The sequence below is a fragment of the Lithobates pipiens genome, unplaced genomic scaffold (genome assembly GCF_037356315.1).
Source record: "Lithobates pipiens isolate NorthernLeopardFrog02 unplaced genomic scaffold, aLitPip1_a1.2 Scaffold_23, whole genome shotgun sequence".
NCBI classification, from domain to species: domain Eukaryota; kingdom Metazoa; phylum Chordata; class Amphibia; order Anura; family Ranidae; genus Lithobates; species Lithobates pipiens.
In genome coordinates this window covers 292,253,320-292,276,023 of record NW_027507785.1, presented here as the reverse complement: position 1 = coordinate 292,276,023, position 22,704 = coordinate 292,253,320, and the positions used below count along the sequence as shown (strand labels likewise).

The 22,704-nt window shown below is 43.8% G+C and overlaps 1 protein-coding gene across 3 annotated transcripts in view; it reads right to left on the bottom strand.

The window, feature by feature from the left end:
- MCOLN2 (mucolipin TRP cation channel 2) overlaps positions 1-22,704 on the bottom strand; it is an 82,813-nt gene that overhangs the window by 2,684 nt on the left and 57,425 nt on the right. For all 3 annotated transcript variants that reach the window (XM_077450332.1, XM_077450334.1, XM_077450333.1), the window contains exons 12-13: positions 9,130-9,336; positions 5,332-5,465 (exon numbers count right to left, since the gene is read on the bottom strand). In XM_077450332.1, the coding sequence (XP_077306458.1) occupies positions 5,332-5,465; positions 9,130-9,336 (341 nt within the window). The remainder of the gene's footprint in view (positions 1-5,331; positions 5,466-9,129; positions 9,337-22,704) is intronic.

Below are 22,704 nucleotides of genomic sequence, written 5' to 3'. Positions count from 1 at the left end.
GTTGGGGAAGATGCCAGTAGAGAGTGAGAGGTTGAAGATATGAGTTAAGGAGTGTAGGATTGAGTCAGATGGTGACCGTCGTATTTGAGAAGGAACAGGGTCCAGGGGGCAGGAGGTTAGGCAGGCATTAGAAAAAAGTTTAGTGACTTCCTCTATAGTAGCTGGGTCAAAAGAGGAAAGTATTGATTGTGCAGGAGGACAGGGAGTGTAAGGTGAGGGTGATGTCTGTAGAGCGGAGATCTCGAGACGAATCGTCTCAATCTTATTTTTGAAGTGATAAGCAATCTCCTGGGCAGTGAGTAAGTTAGTGGGTGGGGGTAATGGAGGACGAAGTAGAGTGGTAAAGGTAGAAAAGAGTTGACGGGGACTGCGTGAGAGGGTGTTAATGAGAGTGATAAAGTAGGTCTGTTTGGCAGCGTGCAGGCAGGAATGGTATTTTTGGAGGGCAGATTTATATTGAATGAATGAATGAAATACTTGTATAGCGCACAATGCGAACTGAATCGCCTCTATTGGCTGAAGTCTTGCTGTGACTTCGTTTTACGCCACAGACGCTCAAGAGCACGGCTACGTTTTTTGAGGCTTCTGGTATTGTCTGTCTGCCAGGGTTGCAGCGGCCGGGGCCTGATTCTGTGCGTAGTAAGGGGGGCCAAGGTATCCAGGGTGGATGACAGCGAACTGTTGTAGACAGAAGTAGCCAAGTTGGGGCAGGACAAGGAGGAGATTTTGTCGTAGAGACAGTCTGTAGCAGAGAAAAGAAGAGAAGGGTTAAGATGGCGAAGTTTTCTACGGGTAATAGTTTGGTAGTTGGAGGGCAAGGAGGAGGCAGACAAGGAGGGATTGAAACTAATAAGGTGGTGGTCAGATAGAGGCAAAGGAATATTGGAGAGGGTGTGCGGAGTGCATTGGTAGGAGAGAATGAGGTCAAGGCAGTTGCCAACAGTGAGTGGAAGCACTTGTCCATTGTTTTAGATCAAAAGAGGAGGTTAGGCTCAGCAGCTTAAAAGTAGCAGGAGTGTTAAGATTAACAGGGATATTGAAGTCACCAAGAATGAGTGTTGGAATTTCAGAGGAGAGAAAGTAGGGTAGCCAGGCAGGGAAGTCGTCAAGGAAGTTTGATACTGGTCCAGGGGGGCGATAGATCACTGCAATTTCCAATGAAACCGGAGAAAATAGGAGAATACAGTGAGCTCCAAATGAAGAGAGGGACAGAGAGGGGGGTGGATGAAGAACCTGAAAAGTGTTTTGAGGGGATAGGAGAATTCCAACACCACCTCCTTTCCGTCCACTAGGCCTGGGAGAGTGAGTCCACAGGAGGCCACCATAGGAGAGAGACGCAGGAGAAGGAAGGTCAGATTCTTGAATCCAGGTCTCAGTAATTGCAAGTAAGTTCAGGGAGTTAGTGATAAATAGGTCATGGACGGTGGCAAGTTTGTTACAAACAGAGCGGGCATTCCAAAGGGCACAGGAGAAGGGGAGGCTGGCTCTAGGCTGAAGAGGAATAGAAATGAGATTGTGTGGATTGCGGCTGCTAGCAGAGGATGGGTTGTGCTGGGTATGTTGGCCGAAGGTAAAATGATAGTGGTCCAGGATTTGGGGAAATATCTCCAGAAGTTAGGAGAAGCAGAAGGGGCGAGAGAGGTGATATGGGAGTGTGACTTATGTGGGGGGGACAGGTCCCAGTGGTCTGCAGGCTTTATTAGTATATGGATTTAGAGTTAGCAGGAGCTGATAAGTGCAGTAATAAGGTGAAGACAGGAGTGAGGGTGATATATGTAAGCTGTGGGGTGGAGAAGGTGGGTGAAGGAGTGAGAATTTAAGCAGAGACGATGCAACTGTGAGAAGGAAAAATAGAGAGTGCATGATACAGAGTAGTGAGATTGAGAGGAAGCATGAATAAGAGAAGAAAAAGTTTGGAGAATCAGGTCACCTGTAGTCTGTTTCTTTTTTTGCATCATTAAGCTACAATGGAGCTGTTGGCTGATGCACATGCAGTATGGAGGACATCCATAGGTGTGCATAGCCTATTCCACCAGGATGTGCACCCCTAAGCTCAAACACATGTGCGTGCAATATATTATATATACACACACACACACAATTTGTATAATATATATACACACACAATTTGTATAATATATATACACACACAATTTGTATAATATATATATACACACACACACACACACACACACACACACACACACACACACACTGGGGCAAAAAAGTATTTAGACAGCCACCAATTGTGCAAGTTCTCCCACTTAAAAAGATGAGAGGCCAGTAATTGTCATCATAGGTATACCTCAACTATGAGAGACAAAATGTGGAAACAAAATCAATTTATTTGCAAATTATGGTGGAAAATAAGTATTTGGTCACCTACAAACAAGCAAGATTTCTGGCTCTCACAGACCTGTATCTTCTTCTATAAGAGGCCCCTCTGTCCTCCACTCATTACCTGTATTAATGGCACTTTGAACTTGTTATCAGTATAAAAGACACCTGTCCACAACCTCATACAGTCACACTCCAAACTCCACTATGGTGAAGACCAAAGAGCTGTCGAAGGACACCAGAAACAAAATTGTAGACCTGCACCAGGCTGGGAAGACTGAATCTGCAATAGGCAAGCGGCTTGGTGTGAAGAAATCAACTGTGGGAGCAATAATTAGAAAACAGAAGACATACAAGACCACCGATAATCTCCCTCAATCTGGAGCTCCATGCAAGATTTCACCCTGTGGGGTCAAAATGATCACAAACGGTGAGCAAAAATCCCAGAAACAACCTAGTGAATGACCTGCAGAGAGCTGGGACCAACGTAACAAAGGCTACCATCAGTAACACACTACACCACCAGGGACTCAGATCCTGCAGTGCCAGACGTGTCCCCCTGCTTAAGCCAGTACATGTCCGGGCCCGTCTGAGGTTTGCTAGAGAGCATTTGGATGATCCATAAGAGGGTTGGTAGAATGTCATATGGTCAGATGAAACCAAAGTAGAATTGTTTTGTAGAAACACAACTCGTCGTGTTTGGAGGAGAGAGAATGCTGAGTTGTAACCGAAGAACACCATACCTACTGTAGATGAAAAATGGCTAAGTCTTTCAGCATGACAATGATCCCAAACACACCGCCCGGGCAACGAAAGATGGCTTAGTAAGAAGCATTTCAAGGTCCTGGAGTGGCCTAGCCAGTCTCCAGATCTCAACCCCATAGAAAACCTTTGGAGGGAGTTGAAAGTCCGTGTTACCCAGCGACAGCCCTAAAACATCACTGCTCTAGGGGATATCTGCATGGAGGAATGGGCCAACATACCAGAAACAGTGTGTGACAACCTTGTGAAGACTTACAGAAAACGTTTGATCTCTGTCATTGCCAACAAAGTATATATAACAAAGTATTGAGATGAACTTTTGATATTGACAAAATACCATAATTTTCAAATAAATTCTTAAAAAGTCAGACAGACAATGTGATTGTCTGGAATTGTTTCCACATTTTGTCTCTCATAGTTGAGGTATACCTATGGTGACAATTATAGTCCTCTCTCATCTTTTTAAGTGGGAGAACTCGCACAATTGGTGGCTGACCAAATACTTTTTTGCCCCACTGTGTGCCGTTAATCTTCTGAGATTTTCCAAATCTCTTTGTGCTCCATACTGTGCAAGCACTGCGCCTGCGCAGTACGGGGTGGACAGTATTCGATAGACGGACATTTTTGGACAGAACATCGGGACACATTGAATTCCCAGCTGGCACATTGAAAGAGAAATGCGGAAGCACTTTTCTGATGACAGAGCCAGTCAATGTGAGATCGTTCCCGTCACCCCACAGGCACACAGAGGGATAATGCTAAAGCCGGCCATAGATGGATTAAATCCCAGCCACTTCAGCAGGGACTGGTCGAAATTCAATCCATCTATGGGCAGGCTGGTGGTAGTGAAGTTGATCCATCACTACAACCAGTCTGTCAGATTTTTTTGCATGCAACTACTGCCAGCAGTAATCGGGCTGCTGTTAGAAATTATGGGGCCCCATACAGCCTACCCAACAGGCCCCCCTCCTCCAAAAATATCAAATTATAACTACGCTAAAATGCCATGAACACTATGCTACACGGAAATGATTCTCCATGAAACAAGACCCATTCAGGTGAATAGCACTGCTCTGCAAGCGCCCCGCAACCTCATGCAAAGCACGTAGTTGAAGTTTGTGGGTGTGGGGTTTAAATCAGATGGTGAGGAGGCAACATGCCTCCGCAATGCCTGTCAAATGCTCTCTGAAGTGGGATTCAAATGCTCAACTGCTCTTCAGAGAGCAAAGCACATTTGAATGAGTCCTTATTTTTGTCAAATCGTTTTTTTGAATTTTAATTTATTTTTTTATTAAAAAAATAAATTTATCTGCTCTGTTTGGGGGCTTTTTTTTTTTTTAATATCAGGGGTCTAAACAGGTCTCGCATCTGAGACAGAGAAAGACTGACATGCATGCACCAGTCCTTTTATCTGCACTGGACAGTGGATGAATAGGAGGTGCTCTGAGGCTTCCTTTTCTTTCTCAAACTGAAGCAAAGTAAACAGTTTACTATGCTTCAGCGATAAATGGACACAGGAGTGACCGGTATCGATCACTCACTGTGTTCATTAAGAAAAGGGGCTGGTAAATAGGACATATTTATCTGCCTTCCCTGCATTCCATCCTAAAACAATCACCATGTGTGCCCACAGCAGCTGCCGGCGGGAGAGAAGAGGATTAGAAGCAGGCAGCACTGCTGGGGAAAGCGGGCACACAGGGGAGGTCCAGACTGCAGGGGGGTGGGGGCACAGATACCATTACCCCTGCAGCACAGTCAGATGGAGAAAAAAGGGAGGAGAAGAAGCCAGCAGCTCTGCAGGGGGGAACCACGATAGTTGGCAATAGGGCAGTACATCCGGCTGTACGGCTTTATCAGTGGCCCTGGCAGTAATCATTGGCAGTCCACTGGCATAACACAATAGCACTGCAGGAGGGATTTCTTTATCCATTGAGTGAAATTGTATCATCTATGGCTTGCCAAATGTGCACGGGGTGATTAGGGTGTGCCCAGGCACTCCTATGGCACCACTTCTATAGGCCTACAACAAACACCATATCCCTGCCTGCCCCATCAGTAGAAATACTTTATTAAAGGATAGCTGGAGGTCTCTTAAAAACTTCATATTTGCCAATACAGACTTTTCTGGCCTGTCGATGCGTTTTAGACTCCTGCTTTACCAAACACCAGGGAACGTAATACAATCAGAGCTGCAGACTTTTTTTTTTTTGCAAATACACCCCGAGGACTGACCTTGGAAAGCAGCAGATAAAGGGAACGGTGTGCACTCGTCTCTTTTCCGACTCCTTCCCATATTCCAATATGCCATCCCCACTGTGCAGAAATTCATGCAGGTCTGTTGACGGGAAACCATTCTGCTGATATTTCTAAGAAGCATGCAAGATCAGACAAAACATTAGAATCCCCAGGACTATTCAGTTTAACCTAGAAGTGCTTACTTTTTTTTTTACTCTTTATCCTATAGGAAAACAAAGGGAGTAGCACAGTAATGGCAATGGAATCCGAGATTCATAGTCCAGCAAAATGAATGAAGATGTACACAACTGGTCCTGTTGTCCCCAATAGCAAAAAAAAATTCCCAGGTGGACTACAAAAGCCATCTCCATTTTTCATGCATCGCCCTTCCATGTGCTCCTAGCTGTTGAGGCCAGTTTTAGGTTGGGGCAGTTGCCGTTTGTTTGTACTGTTGCTTATTTGGTGGAAGGGGGGATGCACTGGACACCTTTGCAGGCATTGTGCTATTTTGCTCGGTGTCCACGGCACCCCTGTGCCTTTGAGGGGCGTGCTCCCTCCAGGACATACCTGTCCTCAATCTATCTATTATTATTATAATTAATATATATCTATATACTCCTACTATGGAGGCTCTAAACATTTATAGTTAGGACTGCAGATAATACTGGGGTGACTGGTTGCAGCCTCTGCAGGTATTTGCAAATGTGTGCAAACTAAACCCCCTCCCCCTTTTTTACCGTTCTGCCTCTTTCACACGGGGCGGATCCGTGATGATCCGTCCCGTGAACATCCACTTGCTCAGCAGGGATCGCTCCGTCGATCCCCCATGAGCAGGAAGATGACAGGTCCGCCTCTGCACACTGTGCAGGGACGGACCTGTCAGAGCGCCGCTCTCCCCTATGGGAGATCGGGTGATGGACCGTAGAGTCAATCGTCACCCGATCCGATGACTGATGGAAAAGTAGGGTTTTCCTCCGTCACACTTTTTCAGATTGGAGCGAGTCGGATGTCAGCGGACTTGTCACCGATGACATCCGACGCTCCATAGAGGTCTATGGAGCATCCGTTCAGGTCCGCCTATAAAACTGACAGGCGGACCTGAATGGATCGTTCGTCTGAAAGAGGCCTTAGGATAACTCTGTTTGTTGTAGGCTGGCTGGTAAGTTGAGCTGGGAATTTTTCTTTGTTATTGTTTGACAGAACGTATTCCCCCCATTGAACAAGGATGAATAAATGTAGAAAAATACATTTTGGCCTACATTTATGAAGACAATCTTTTTGGGTAGGTTTTATAACAGAAAGTAGAAAATATTTGTTTCAAAATGTCCTTTTTTTTGCTTATATAAAAGCAAAGAAAAACAGCGGTGAACAAATACCACCAAAAGAAAGCTCTATTTGTGTGAAAACGATAATATAAAATTTGATTTGTGTACAGTGTAGCATGACCGAGCAATTGCCAGTTAGAGGCGATTCAGTTCGCATTTGCGCTATAAAAGTATTTCATTCATTCAGTTAAAGTAGCACAGTGCGGAGTAGCAAAAAAAAAAAATGCTCTGGTCATGAAGGGGGTAAAATCTTCCAGACGTCAATTGGTTAAACATTTGAAAGTTAGCCATTGACAAGTATGGCCACAAACGTTACTGTTTTCTATGATGCAGTATTGTACATGGCTTTGTTATTTACCAGATACAGTGCCTTGAAAAAGTATTCATACCCCTTGACATTTTCCACATTTTGTCATGTTACAACCAAAAACGTAAATGTATTTCTTTGGGATTTTATGCGATAGACAAACACAAAGTGGCACATGCTTGTGAAGTGGAAGGAAAACGATAAATGGATTTTCAAAATTATTTACAAATTAATATGTGAAAAATGTTGCATGCATTTGTATTCAGCCCCCTTGACTCAATACTTTGTAGAACCACCTTTCTCTTCAATTACAGCTGTATGTCTGTTTGGGGATTTCTCTGCCAGCTTTGCACATCTAGAGTGACATATTTGCACGTTCTTTGCAAAATAGTTCAAGCTCTGTCAGATTGGATGAGACCGCCTGTGAACAGCAATTTAAGTCTTACCACAGATTCGCAATTGGATTTAGGTCTGGACCATTCTAACACAAGACTATACTATGATTTATACTTTTCCTTTGTAGCTCTGGCTGTATGTTTAGGGTCGTTTTCCTGCTGCAAGGTGAACCTCCGCTCCAGGCTGAAGTCTTTTGCAGACTTATGCTGCATACACACGAGCGGACTTTGACGGACTAGGTCCGACTGTCTTCCCGACGGACTTTCGGCAGAGTTCCGGACTTTCCGAATGAACAGACTTTGCCACACACAAGCACACCAAAGTCCGACGGATTTGACCGTGATGGCGTATGACCGGACTAGAATACGTAAGTTCATAGCCAGTAGCCAATAGCTGCCCTAGCGTCGGTTTTCAACCAGACTAACATACAGATGAACAGATTTTTGGACCAGACTCAAGTCCGTCGGAAAGATTTTAAACAGGTTTTAAATCTAAAGACCGTCAGTTGTGTATGCAGCATAACAGCTTTTCTTCTAAGATTGCCCTGTAGTTGGCTCTGTCCATCTTCCCGTCAACTCTGACCAGCTTCCCTGTCCCTGCTAAAGAAAAGCATTGCCACAACATGATGCTGCCACCACCATGTTTCACAGTGGGGATGGTGTGTTCAGGGCGATGTTCAGTGTTAGTTTTCCACCACACATAGCGCTTTGCTTTTAGGCCAAAAATTAAAACTTTTGGCCTCACTGGACCAGAGCACCATCTTTCACATGTTTGCTGTGTCCTCCACATGGCTTCTTGAAAACTGCAAATGGGACTTCTCATGGCTTTCTTTCAACAAAGGCTTTCTTCTTGCCACTCTTCCATAAAGGCCAGATCTGTGGAGAGCACAACTAATAGTTGTCCTGTGGACAGATTCCCTCACCTGAGCTATGGATCTCTGCAGCTCCTCCAGAGTTACCATGGGCCTCGTGGCTGCTTCTCTGATTAATGCTCTTTTTGCCCGGCCTGTCAGTTTAGGTGGACGGCCATGTCTTGGTAGGTTTGCAGTTGTGCTATACTCTTTCCATTTTTGGATGGATTGAACAGTGCTCTATGAGATGTTCAAAGCTTGAGATTTTTTTTAAAACCTAACCCTGCTTTAAACTTCTCCACAACCGTATCCCTGACCCGTCTGGTGTGTTCCTTGGCCTTCATGATAGCGTTTGTTCACTGAGGTTCTCTAACAAATATTCACAGAACAGCTGTATTTATACTGAGATTAAATTACAAACAGGTAGACTATTTACTAATTAGGTGACTTCTGAAGGCAATTGGTTCCACTAGATTTTAGTTAGGGGTATCAGAGTAAAGGGGACTGAATACAAATGCATGCCACACTCTTCACATATTTGAACATTTTTTGAAAACATTTTTGAAAACCATTTATCATTTTCCTTCCGCTTTACAATTACAGTATGTGCCGCTTTGTGTTGGTCCAGCAAATAAAATCCCAATAATACACATTTACGTTTTTGGTTACAACATGACAAAATGCGAAAATGTCAACGGGTGTGAATACTTTAAAAGGTACTGTATGCAAGATAACCTTTTAAAAAAATAGAAGTAATATCCATTCCAATGCAAGTCACAAATTACGAATGATATACAGCTTTTTTCAGAAGCAACTTAGAAAAAAATAAAATAAAAATCTTAGCTTGATTGCCGCAATTTTCTCAGCTTGATTTGAACTTCTGACAAAGATAAATTTACCACCTTTCCCAATCTCACCTTAATGGTTTCATAGGAGTCGGTGATCAGTGCAATGAACAGGCTTAGAATCATGTATATGAACAGGCTGATGAAGGAGTAGAGGTACAGTCTACTGAACAGCCACACGAAGGTACTCTTCTGCTGGATCTGTGCAAACGTGGCAAACATGTCATCACCATTGAGCAACGAGAAGAGGCACTCGGCTACGGTGTTCAGATCTTCAAACTGCGGAAAAAGTGCATTTGTGATAAGTGTGAAGAAATACCACATGGATTGGGTCCCTATTTCTCTCCAAACACAAGACCAGTGCATTACAGTGCATTTCAGGGAAAGTACAGTAATAGGATTTTTTCGTCATACTAACCTGTAAAATCCTTTTTTTGATTACATCATGGGACACAGAGTCAGACTAATATTCATTACCTGCTGGGTTATAATCCATCTCCACGTGAATGGACACTGGTAGACCAAAAAGGTCTTTAAAAAAGGAAGTGATTCCCTATATAACCCATGACATGACTTAAACAGGTTTGAGTAAAACCCTGTGTCTCTTTCGGATACAGGAACCTCTACAAATCACTCCTTGATGTAGTGCCTGAAGCAATATGTCTCTTTTTGGAGGATCTGAGGGAACGTTGGATCTTAAAAACCTATGACTCCAGCTTGTAACCGCAAGATAATTGAGGTGACTCCTTGTCCTTAAGTATTGTTCTCCAAATGTCTGCAAAATGCAGCAGCCTTCCTTCCATTCGATGGAGTGGGGGCATCCCCTCAAAAGGAGGGCTTGGTGCTGGGTTTAGAAGAGCTTTGGACCCAGGGCTTCTTCTGTCCCTGGTCTTGCCCCTGGCCCTAGCACCATATTGGCGGCAGAACGGCCTTGACGCTGAGAAATTTAAAGAAACAGTACCTGAGATTTTAAATGAGCTCCTTCACAGGAAGTAGAGAACTCTTCCCTCCGGAAATCTTTTGGATATATTTGTCCAAATGATCACCAAATAAACGCTCCCCATGAAAAGGTAAACCTGCCAATAACTTTTTACAAGGAAGCTCGGCTGACCAGTCCTTATGCCACAAAAGTCTGCGAATATGTACAGACAAGAGGGCCAAACAAGAAACCTGCTGTATTGAATCCTTTACAACAGCAAAACACAGCGCTCGAGGAATATCGGTCTTACTTTCAGGCAGATCATCCTCCTGTTTAGGCCTATCAGGCCATTTGATCTGATCCTTTACGGACTGGCAGATACATATTGCTGCAACAGCTGGCTGAATAGCTGAACTGCTCCAGACTAGGAGGCTCCAGGGAAGATGATCCATCATGCTTCTTGCCACCCTGTGGGATGGAGGAAACCATGCCAGCAATCCTGTGCTCTAACCTGGGCGGGGCCGAGGACAGTTCATCCTTGGTGATAAAGGGTGAAGCAGCAGCGTTGACTGTAGGCACAATACCAGAAAGGCGCAGTGGCTCAGATTGCCCGGAAGCCTCTGGTCCTTCAGGGGATACAACACTAGGGATAAGACTAGGTTCATTAGGAACTACTGAGAACATAGGTCTGCCCTTCCCTGTAGTGTTAATCCCGCTCCTCTTTTTTGAAGACATTTACCAGTCAGACATTTACCAGTCGTGCGCCATCATACAGATAAAAAACAGCCAGGCATAAGCAAAAAATAAATAAATGAATAAATAAATAAAAAAAAAGGGTACACTTGGCAAACACCCACAGCTAGCCCAAAACTCCCCCATATGGTCACTGTACACAGATGTCCAGCCTCTAGCTAGCTTGACTGATTATTACAACAACTGGGACACCCCACAATAATAAGTAAAGGGGTTTCACTTATCCGTCCAGGTGCAGGGCAATTTAGAAACTAAATGCCCCGTACACACGAGCGGACTTTTCAACATCCAAAGTCCGACGGACTGATTCCGTCAGACTATTCGATCATGTGTGGGCTGCAACGGACTTTTGATTCACCAAAGTCTGACGGACTTTAGAATATGGAACATGCTTCAAATTTTTCCGACGGAACTCCGCCGGACCCGGTCCCTTCGAAAAATTCGCTCGTGTGTATGCTATTCCGACGGACTAAAACCGACGCTAAGGCAGCTATTGGCTACTGGCTATGAACTTCCTTATTCGAGTCCAGTCGTACGTCATCACGTTCAAATCCGTCGGAGTTTAGTGTGATTGTGTGTGGCCAAGTCCGCTCAGCCGAAAAGTCCGGCAGAACTCTGGCAGAACTCTGGCAGAACTCTGGCAGAACTCTGGCAGAACTCTGGCAGAACTCTGGCAGAACTCTGGCAGAACTCTGGCAGAACTCTGGCAGAACTCTGGCAGAACTCTGGCAGAACTCTGGCAGAACTCTGGCAGAACTCCTTCGGAAGTCTGTCGGACATAAGTCCTCTTGTGTGTACGGGGCTTAAGAGACCGAACTTCACCCATCACAGCAGGTTCCTGTCACTTGAGGACCTTCAAAGACTGGGTTCCCTTTTCATGTTTATGGTCCACTCCTTTGGACCTGTACAGCACCCTGCAGGAATGCCTTAGTGCTGTAGTGTCAAGGATTCCACTTTGCAGGGTTCAGCGTCCAGAGGCCGCATTACAGGCAAAACCTTCACAGGATCTTGAGTCTTCTCTGCGAGGCTCAGGTACCACTTATCTCAGCATATAAAAGCCTGTGTCAAATGGATCCGATCAGTCAATCTCTTGATTGAGCGGCTCCCAACTTCATTGTTTTGATCTTGCCCAAGCCTGAACCTGCTCTGTGATGTCAGCAGATAGCAGACTTCAGCCCGCTGAAAACGGGTCACAAGCTTTAGCTGCACTTCTCCTTTAAGTTAAAAAACAAGAAAATCTTTAGCCTTTACAACCACTTTAATCCTAACAAAGTGAAGAAAATTCCCTTTTTAAGCTGTCCCAGGAGCAAGTGTCCCCCACTACACCCCCACAAGGGGTCACGCACAACAATAAAAAACAGATTCCAACGCTCCCCTACTCTAACCAAAACCATTTTTAGATACATTAACACATAATAGGATTATTGAAATTAAAATTATTTTACATCGCTACACTTGGCAGAGGGAAGTTTTCAGCAACCAACTTCCTGGCGTCATGTGGTTAAATGCCCAGAGTTGCAAAGGAAACTGATCCTGGAAGGTGTGTTGCAAAAAATACATTCTTTTAGGAATAACAACCTTTCTCTATGACTACCATCAATGAGCCACCATTGCATGGCACACTTTATTTAGCCCAAAGAAATCTGTCTCTACCATGAAGGGGCTTGTTGGTGGTCTTAATCTAAACCAAAGGTTCTGAGGACATCTGACTCAGGGCACAGCACTATTGTCATGTAGTATACAGTACAGGGATGTGCTGCGAGGTCAGTGGCTGCTGAGGCACTGGCTATATCAGAGCCAGATAAACACAGGTTACATTAGAGTTACATTAGAGCGAGAGCAATAATTTTAGCATGAGACCTCCTATATCATACCTCCTGAGGAGGAATGAGGAACATTGTTCCAAATCAGGGACAGTCCCTCGAAATCAGGGACAGTTGGGAGCTATGCCTATGTAACTCTAAGCCCTTGTACACACGGTCGGAGATTCTGACAACCAAATCCGTAGGAGTAATTCCAACGGATTAATTCCAACGGATTAATTCCAGAAGAGGTCCGGAAGTGATGTTGCTTACACACAGTCGGACTAAGTTGTTGGAAAATCCGATTGTACATAACGTGATGACGTTATTTCGTTACGACGGGACTACGTTCAGGCTAGTAGCCAATAGCTTTGGCCTAGGAATTTGATCTGAGCATGCGTGGCATTTTGTTCTTCGGAGTAGGCTACACATGATCGGAGTATGTCCAATAGGAGCATTTTATCTGAAAATTTTACCGGCAAGTTGGAAAACGTGGTCCGTCGGATATTCCGACGGAAACAGTCCGATGCAGACCACACACAGTCGGAATAGCCGACAAAACAGTCCGATAGAAAACATTCCGATGGAATCTCCGACCGTGTGTTTAAGGGATTACATGTAAAAAAGTTTAAAAGCGTTACCTATGGAGATTTTTAAGTACCAAAGTTTGGGGCCATTGCACAAGTGTGAGCAATTTTACAGTGTGGCACGTCAGGTATCCATTTACTTGGTGTAACATCTTTCATGATAGAACATAAAAAAATTAATAAAATCGGGCTAACTTTAGTGTTTTTTTTTTTTATTCATGAAACAGTTTAAAAAAAAAAAAAAAAAAAAATGTAAGTTTGAAAAATTGCTGTGCAAATACCATGCAACATTAAAAGTTGCAACGGCCACCATTTCATTCCCTAGGGCGTCTGCTAAAAATATACAATGTTTTGGAGTTCTGGAGTAATTAAAAAAAGAATTATAATATTATGTGAAAAAAAAAGATGATTTTTACATGTAGGAGAGAAGTGTCAGAATTGTCTTGGGTGGCAAGGGGTAAGATACAGGCAGCAGATTCTCATTCTCCCTCTTAACTGCGTGAGAAATGCATGGCATTGTGGGTAAATCTTATACCCATAAACTCATGCTTTTTCCTTCTAGCTAATAGCGCTGGGTGGGAACATGTGTCTTTTTGACACATGTCCCCTTCTACGACACTGCAGTGAGAGGAGAGCCTCCACTGCAGTTTTTTTGTTTGGACAACTTGTTCCGATGGTGCTTTACCATTGGTCTAAGGCTCCAAGCTGTCCATTAAGCTCAGTGCTTCTGACAAGAAGTGAGAGGCACTGTGAGCTCAACCTCTGCGTCTGCTGCAAACCATGTAACAGCTTGTATTTAAACCGGCCGCTCTGTATTTAGCTTCTGACAGGCTGCACAAGAAGCCCCGTATCACCGGAACTATAGGTGGCAATTTTAGAACTTCAGCTTCCTACCCCCCAAATTTGAAGTCTCTGTGACCTTTAGGTAGCGAGCTACAACCCTCGATTTTTTTATTATGATCATGGCTCTGCCTGCCCTGATTGCACATCCCTGAGTAGGTCTATTTAACGTAGCTTACAGTTTTCATCAGAATTATGAGGGTGGTGGAATAGGGAACCTAGTCTATGATTACATTTACTTAGGACCTACTGACACATTTGCACAACTTTGTTTGGTTTTCTGTTGAACATCATTGTGTGTGATAATGTGATAACTTGTGTCTTGTATGTCTTGTACTGCATTATGGTATTCCATTGATCTGTCTGCATTTTAGTTTTAATCATTTTTATTGAAGAGAAAGTTTTTTTAAGTTTAACATACAAAAGGTAAAGTAAGCATATACAAAATACAAATACAGGGAATATTTGTGGTATAGGATATAGAACAGATGCCAAATCGAAGAGAGACATTGCTTGTTAAATTACATAGTTTGCTAAATCGGATTCAAAAAGGAAAAGTTACTATCAAATGTCAGTTTACAGATTACATTACCGGGATACTTCCCAAGCCAAGCTGCATTATATACTTTTCGTGCCTTCATGCTGATTGATTTCTTATAGCGTCTAAACCCTGTCCCGCTCCACCTGCCCAGCGCCCCACTAGGAACACACTGTGCCCAGCGCCCGGAGCGGCCAGGGCCTTTTTAATTGTATGTATACGCACACATCCTATCAAACTCTTCTATTTATTCTTAATGGCGCTGTACCATTCCAACCAGGGTTGCCAAATTTCACGTTTGGACATATAATTACCTTGGGAAGCAGCGAACATCAGCTCATAATTTATATGTAAATCAACCATCTTTATTATTTCTGTTAAAGTCGGTGTTTCAGTAGTTTTCCACCTCTTCACTATCGCTAGTCTAGTACTGACTAAAATACAAAAGACTATATTTCTATACTTCTTGGGGATTGCTTCTATTCCCAACGACAAAACTGCCAGTTCTGGATTTTTGTGAATACATGAGTTAGTAATTTTATTAATTAAGCCAAAGACTTGGTGCCAGATATTATTTAGTCTTGGACATGCCCATAATATATGACCGAGTGACCCCCTGTTCCCACATTGTCCCCAGCAGAGTGGAGACGTTTGGGAATGAAAACCAGCTATTCTAATGGGAGTTAATAGGAGAATCTTGGTAGAGAGTTCCCATAAGTTGACACTTTTAGTAGCTGTGTAAATAATTTTTACCGATTCTTGCCATTGTTCTATGGAATATGACGACCCTAATTCGAGTTCCCAAGTTCTCATAGATGGAGATCTGAGGAATTCAGATTTAGGATTCAGGAAATTATAAAAAAAGGCATATACCTTTAATTATGGTGTTGGTATTCGTATAATAGAGATATAGTCTGATTGGTAGGGATATCCGAGTTGTAGGGATTGATAATATTGCATTTTAATTCCCTTTAAAGAAATCAAAAAGGAGTTTTGCCATTTCTTTTGCTTAAAATAGGTCAACAATAAGGAAATACATTTTTGCATATTACTGAACTGAACGAGTGCGTTAATACAGAAAAAAAAAAGCACCTCCGAGACTCCTGCTAAAAGACATGGCAATGGAAATAAAACTGGTGTGATACACGTTAGACTGTTGTATAGATGTACTTTATTGCTAAAAAGTACAAACAGGGCTGTATCTTCAACCATTACATGTGGTCAAAAAACAAAACAAATGGGAGCAATTCCCTCAACCTGACAAACCATAGAAATACTTTCTTTAATACTGCACTAAGGTGCATTGTGGCTTCAATGCTGAATTAATGATCATTCTCCATCCCCAAAACATCCATGTAAGATGGCTCTTAGCATAAATCTATATACTGGGTGGGCTGAGGAAATGTATAGATAATTAGATGTCAGGAGATTGGATTAGAAGAAGAGTTAGACACTCAAAGTGCAGAATCCTCCAATTAAGGACTAATGGCCAGGAGATATAATGTGTCGCATTTACCGGCGTACAGGGAATACACAGCGAGGATTTGGGTGTATCACACATCTTCCTTTCCTTATAGGCCATTTGATACTTCAGCGCTATTATCTTGTGTGAGAAGCGCAGGGGGTAATTCACATAAAGAAATGGTCACTTGTCATCTGACCTAGTGATATAGTATTGTCTATAACAGATTCCTGTGGGATCTAGACTCATTAATGTGTTTTGATGCAGCACAACCTCTTCTGTCCTCATACAATTCAATGGAAATGTAAAAACCACCTGATCCGCTTAGGATTGAGGTCAAAAGTTGGTCAGAAGAAAGTCAACTGCAGATCAATACGCATGTGTAAAACATTAAGGGTATATTCACACCACATGCGGTGGGACTTCATTGAGTGGCTATTCCAGCACAGTCCCACCACATGGACAAGGCAAAATGCCTCATCTCCTTTGTGCCTGGTTCATACCACTGTGTTGGGCTAGTGTGCAGGCACAGTGCGCTGGGAGAAAGAAAAAAGGGGGGGGGGAGACAGAAAAAAAGGGGGGGGGAAGACAGAAAAAGGGGGGGGGGACAGAAAAAGGGGGGGGGAGACAGAAAAAGGGGGGGGGGAGACAGAAAAAGGGGGGGGGGAGACAGAAAAAGGGGGGGGAGACAGAAAAAGGGGGGGGAGAACGAAAAAAAGGGGGGGGAAGACAGAAAAAGAAGGCTTCAAGCTTAGTGCATTGTCACTGCGTTGCTCTCAGCCCCACTGCACAGGACACCAGATGCTTTCTTGCAATGCAGCGGCTGCTGTGAACAAGCTCTGAAGCTTCTCAAATTGATCTTAACCATTAGCTGACCGTATCATTTATATGGTGGCAAGGTGGCCCTGCTGTACCAGATCACATACCTAGTACATGATCCGGCACTTCCGGGTAGAGGGCACGCACCTCTGGTGACCTGGGCACGTGTGATTAAAAACAGCAGATGCTGATCAGTGGGTGCCAGCAAATAGATCACCGCTGGTACCCGCCAATCGTCCAGAAAACACACAGGACCGAGATCTACCTATGTAAACAAGGCAGAACTCTGTCCTGTCAGAGGGGAAGTAATATAATCTACTTCCCTTAGTTAAAAGCAGCAGTCAGTACACAAAACACTGGCTAGACACAGTTAACCCCTTGATTGCCATAGCGGTTTATTCCCTTCCCAGACAGTGTCATTAGTACAGCAACAGTGCATAATTTTAGCACTGATCACTGTATTAGTGTCACTGGTTCCCAGAAAGTGTCATAAGGTCTGCCGCAATATTCCAGTCCTGCTATAAGTCTCTGATCACCATTACTAGGAAAAAATAAATAAAAAATGTCAGTATACACATACACACACACACACACACACACACACACACACACATTGATTTTGCGCAAGCGATATATATATATAATCTATTTTTTTATTTATTTATCACACACACACACACACACACACACACGTGATCAAATACTACCAAAAGAAAGCAGAAAAAACGGTCATGAAAGTATCTCACAAAAGTGAGTACACCCCTCACATTTTTGTAAATATTTTATTATATCTTTTCATGCGACAACACTGAAGAAATGACACTTTGCTACAATGTAAAGTAGTGAGTGTACAGCTTGTATAACAGTGTAAATTTGCTGTCCCCTGAAAATAACACAACACACAGCCATTAATGTCTAAACCGCTGGCAACAAAAGTGTCAATATTCAGTGTGACCACCATTATTTTCCAGCACTGCCTTAACCCTCTTGGGCATGGAGATCACCAGAGCTTCACAGGTTGCCACTGGAGTCCTCTTCCTCTTATCACAGAACTGGTGGATGTTAGAGACCTTTTGCTCCTCCACCCTCCATTTGAGGATGCCCCACAGATGCCCAATAAGGTTTAGGTCTGGAGACATACTTGGCCAGTCCATCATCTTTACCCTCAGTGGTCGTCTTGGAGGTATTTCGGGTCATTATGTTGCAATACTGCCCTGCAGCCCAGTCTCCGAAGAGAGGGGGTCATGCTCTGCTTCAGAATGTCACAGTACATGTTGGCATTCATGGTTCCCTCAATGAGCTGTAGCTCCGCAGTCCTGGCAGCACTCATACAGCCCCAGACCATGACACTCCCACCACCATGCTTGACTGTAGGCAAGTCTTGCCTTGCAAGTAGGCACACTTGTCTTTGTAATCCTCACTTTGTACTCCTCACTTGGTTACACATGATTGACACCACCTGAACCAAATACTTTTATCTTGGTCTCAGACCAGTAATCCATGTCCTTAGTCTACTTGTCTTCAGCAAACTGTTTGCGGGCTTTCTTGTGCATCATCTTTAGAAGAGGCTTCCTTCTGGGATGACAGCCATGCAGACCAATTTTATGCAGTGTGCAGCGTATGGTCTGAGCACCGATAGGCTGAATCCCCACCCCTTCAACCTCTGCAGCAACACTGGCAGCACTCATATGTCTATTTCCCAAAGACAATCTCTGCATATGATGCTGAGCAAGTGCACCCAACTTCTTTGGGCGACCATGGCGATGTCTGTTCTAAGTGGAACCTGTCCTGTTAAACCACTGTATGGTTTTGGCCACCATGCTGCAGCTCAGTTTCAAGGTCTTGCCAATCTTCTTATAGCCTAGGCCATCTTTATGCAGAGCAACAATTCTTTTTTTCAGATCCTCAGAGTTTTTTGCCATGAGGTGACATTTTGAACTTCCAGTGACGAGTATGAGAGAGTGAGAGCGATAACACAAACATGCTCCCCATTCACACCTGAGACCTTGTAAACAATTGTGTCACATGGCACCAGGGAGGAAAAATAGCTATTTGGAAAATTTTCACTTAGGGGTGTACTCACTTTTGTTGCCAGCGGTTTAGACATTAATGGCTGTGTGTTGAGTGATTTCGAGGGACAGCAAATTTACACTGTTATACAAGCTGTACACTCACTACTTTACATTGCAGCAAAGTGTCATTTCTTCAGTGTTGTTACATGAAAAGATAGAAGATATTGACAAGAATGTGAGGGGTGTACTCACTTTTGTGAGATACTGTAAATTTTATTTGGATACATCGTTGCATGACCACGCAATTGTCAAGAAAAGCAGTGCTGTATTGTAAAAAAAAATAAATAAATAATGACCTGGTCATGAAAGGGGGGGGGGGGGGTAAATCTTCTGGAGGTCAAGTGGTTAAAGGCAGTTTGAAAGTACTATGCATTTACTCATTATCCAAAGTGCTACAGATGACCATCATCAGGAGATGATCACCCCCCGGTCCTACCAACTTCTTATATCTATAGGACAGTGCTGGGTAACTTCTTCTCACTCACGTAACACACTAGAAATGCCAGTACTGAAAGTGTTGATATGCATGTCCACAAGCGTGAACGCATTCATGAGCCAAGCATTTATGCCTAGAGTTGGATCTGAACAAAAGCAATCTTCAGATTTTTGGATCCTACCTAAAGATGCAGTTTAAACCAATATAAAAATATGACCAGGAAGATGAAAAAGCAGGGTTGGCTAAAGGGGTCATGGACCTACTTCACGCCTAAAGGAGCACCTCGCCTATGGGACAGCACTGAAATTAATTTTAACAGTCAACACTGGGAGGAGAGCAAACACCGAGCTACATCTTTCCAAAACTCCATCAGCAGATGGTAGTACAGTTCCTCTTTCAGAGCTGTCCATGACAAAGTCCTGAAGCGATTCCAGAATTTTTAGAATTCAATCGTTTTTTACTCCTTGAAATTCATGCTTCTTTGAATCAGGCATTAGACATGTGCAGAGTAAAATATTTCGTTTCGGAATTTCGTTTTCGTCTGAAAACTTAATTTATTTAGTTACTCCCGAAATTCGTTTTTATTTATTTCGTTTTTCGTTCAAAAATTGCATTCGTCCGAAAATCCACATGAATTACGGTCGAATCTGTCTTGGAAGGCTTATGGTGTCTGTCGAATGTATAAAGAAGATTCGACGGAGCTAGTATATAGTATACTTTAGAACCCTATTAAAGTCTATGGGACTCCAACGTTCAAAATCTAAAGTGCTAATTTTAAAGGCTAATTTGCAAGTTACTGTCCTAAAAAGTGTTTGGGGACCCGGGTCCTGCCCCAGGGGACATGTATCAATGCAAAAAAAAGTTTTAAAAACGGCCGTTTTTTCGGGAGCAGTAATTTTAATAATGATTAAAGTGAAACAATAAAAGTGTAATATTCCTTTAAATTTCGTAGGGGGGGGTTGTCTATAGTATGCCTGTGAAGGGGCGCATGTTTCCTGTGCTTAGAATTGTCCCTGCACAAAGTGTCATTTATGCAGGAAAAAAAGTCCTTTAAAATCACTCGCAGCTATTATGAATTGTCGGCTCCCGTAATACAGAGAACACTCATTGAAAGTCATTGATAAAAAAATAAATAAATAAATAAATAAAAAAAAAAGCGTGGGGGTCCCCCAAATTCAATTACCAGGCCCTTCAGGTCTGGTATGGATATTAAGGAGAACCCTGCCTCAAATTTAAGAAAAAATTTGACGTGGGGTTCCCCCTAAATATCCATAACCAGACCCTTCAGGTCTGGTATGGATATTAAGGGGAACCCCGCGTCAAATTAAAAAAAAAATTGACGTGGGGTTCCCCCTAAAAATCCATACCAGACCCTTTATCCGAGCACGCAACCTGGCAGGCCGCAGGAAAAGAGGGGGGGACGAGAGAGCGGCCCCCCCCTCCCTCCTGAACCGTACCAGGCCACATGCCCTCAACATTGGGAGGATGCTTTGGGGGTCCGTGACCCCTCAAAGCACCTTGTCCCCATGTTGATGAGGACAAGGGCCTCATCCCCACAACCCTGGCCGGTGGTTGTGGAGGTCTGCGGGTGGGGGGCTTATCAGAATCTGGAAGCCCCCTTTAACAAGGGGACCCCCAGATCCCGGCCCCCCCCCTGTTTGAAATGGTAAGGGGGTACAAAAGTACCCCTACCATTTCACAAAGAAAGTGTAAAAAATGTTTAAATAAAACAAACACACTTTTTAAAAATCCCTTTATTAAAAATAAAAAAAAGATTCCAGCGGCGGTAATCCACTCTTGCTATCCAGCGACGGACGGTCAGCTCTCCATCGATGTCTAATGTCATCCAGCGCAGCGCAGCATCCTTCTTCTGTCTCCTCCACGGAGACACTGGAGGCATTCCGGCGCTGACGTTTCTTATATACGGAGGGCGGGGCCACCCGTCACCTGACCCCGCCCCCCTCTGACGCAAGGGGAAACCCGGGGTTCCCCGTGACGTATGGGTGACCCCGCCCCCCTCTGATGTAACGGAAACCTGCCTGTGTTACATCAGAGGGGTGCGGGTCACCCCTACGTCACAGGGAACCCTGGGTTTCCCCTTGCGTCAGAGGGGGGCGGGGTCAGGTGACGGGTGGCCCCACCCACCCTATATAAGAAACGTCAAGCCGCCGGAATGCCTGTAGTGTCTCCTCCACGGAGACAGAAGAAGGATGCTGCGCTGGATGACATTAGACATCGATGGAGAGCTGACCGTCCGTCGCTGGATAGCAAGAGTGGATTACCGCCGCTGGAATCTTTTTTTTATTTTTAATAAAGGAATTTTTCAAAAGTGTGTTTGTTTTATTTAACAATTTTTTACACTTTCTTTGTGAAATGGTAGGGGTACTTTTGTACCCCTTTACCATTTCAAACAGGGGGGGGGCCGGGATCTGGGGGTCCCCTTGTTAAAGGGGGCTTCCAGATTCTGATAAGCCCCCCGCCTGCAGACCTCCACAACCACCGGCCAGGGTTGTGGGGATGAGGCCCTTGTCCTCATCAACATGGGGACAAGGTGCTTTGAGGGGTCACGGACCCCCAAAGCATCCTCCCAATGTTGAGGGCATGTGGCCTGGTACGGTTCAGGAGGGAGGGGGGGCCGCTCTCTCGTCCCCCCCTCTTTTCCTGCGGCCTGCCAGGTTGCGTGCTCGGATAAAGGGTCTGGTATGGATTTTTAGGGGGAACCCAATGTCAAATTTTTTTTAAATTTGATGCGGGGTTCCCCTTAATATCCATACCAGACCTGAAGGGTCTGGTTATGGATATTTAGGGGGAACCCCACGTCAAATTTTTTCTTAAATTTGAGGCAGGGTTCCCCTTAATATCCATACCAGACCTGAAGGGCCTGGAAATTGAATTTGGGGGACCCCCACGCTTTTTTATTTATTTATTTATTTTTTTATCAATGACATTCAATGAGTGTTCTCTGTATTACGGGAGCCGACAATTCATAATAGCTGCGAGTGATTTTAAAGGACTTTTTTTCCTGCATAAATGACACTTTGTGCAGGGACAATTCTAAGCACGGGAAACATGCGCCCCTTCACAGGCATACTATAGACAACCCCCCCCTACGAAATTTAAAGGAATATTACACTTTTATTGTTTCACTTTAATCATTATTAAAATCACTGCTCCCGAAAAAACTGCCGTTTTTAAAACTTTTTTTTGCATTGATACATGTCCCCTGGGGCAGGACCCGGGTCCCCAAACACTTTTTAGGACAGTAACTAGCAGAATCTTTTCTCTCTGTCAAATCTTTTTTCTCTGTCGAATATTTTCTCTATATAATCTTGGACTAATAGAGGTAAGGTTAAGCACATTCGACCACAGGTTCTATAGACAGATTGTTATCGTCAGAGTCATGTCGAATCTCCTATTCT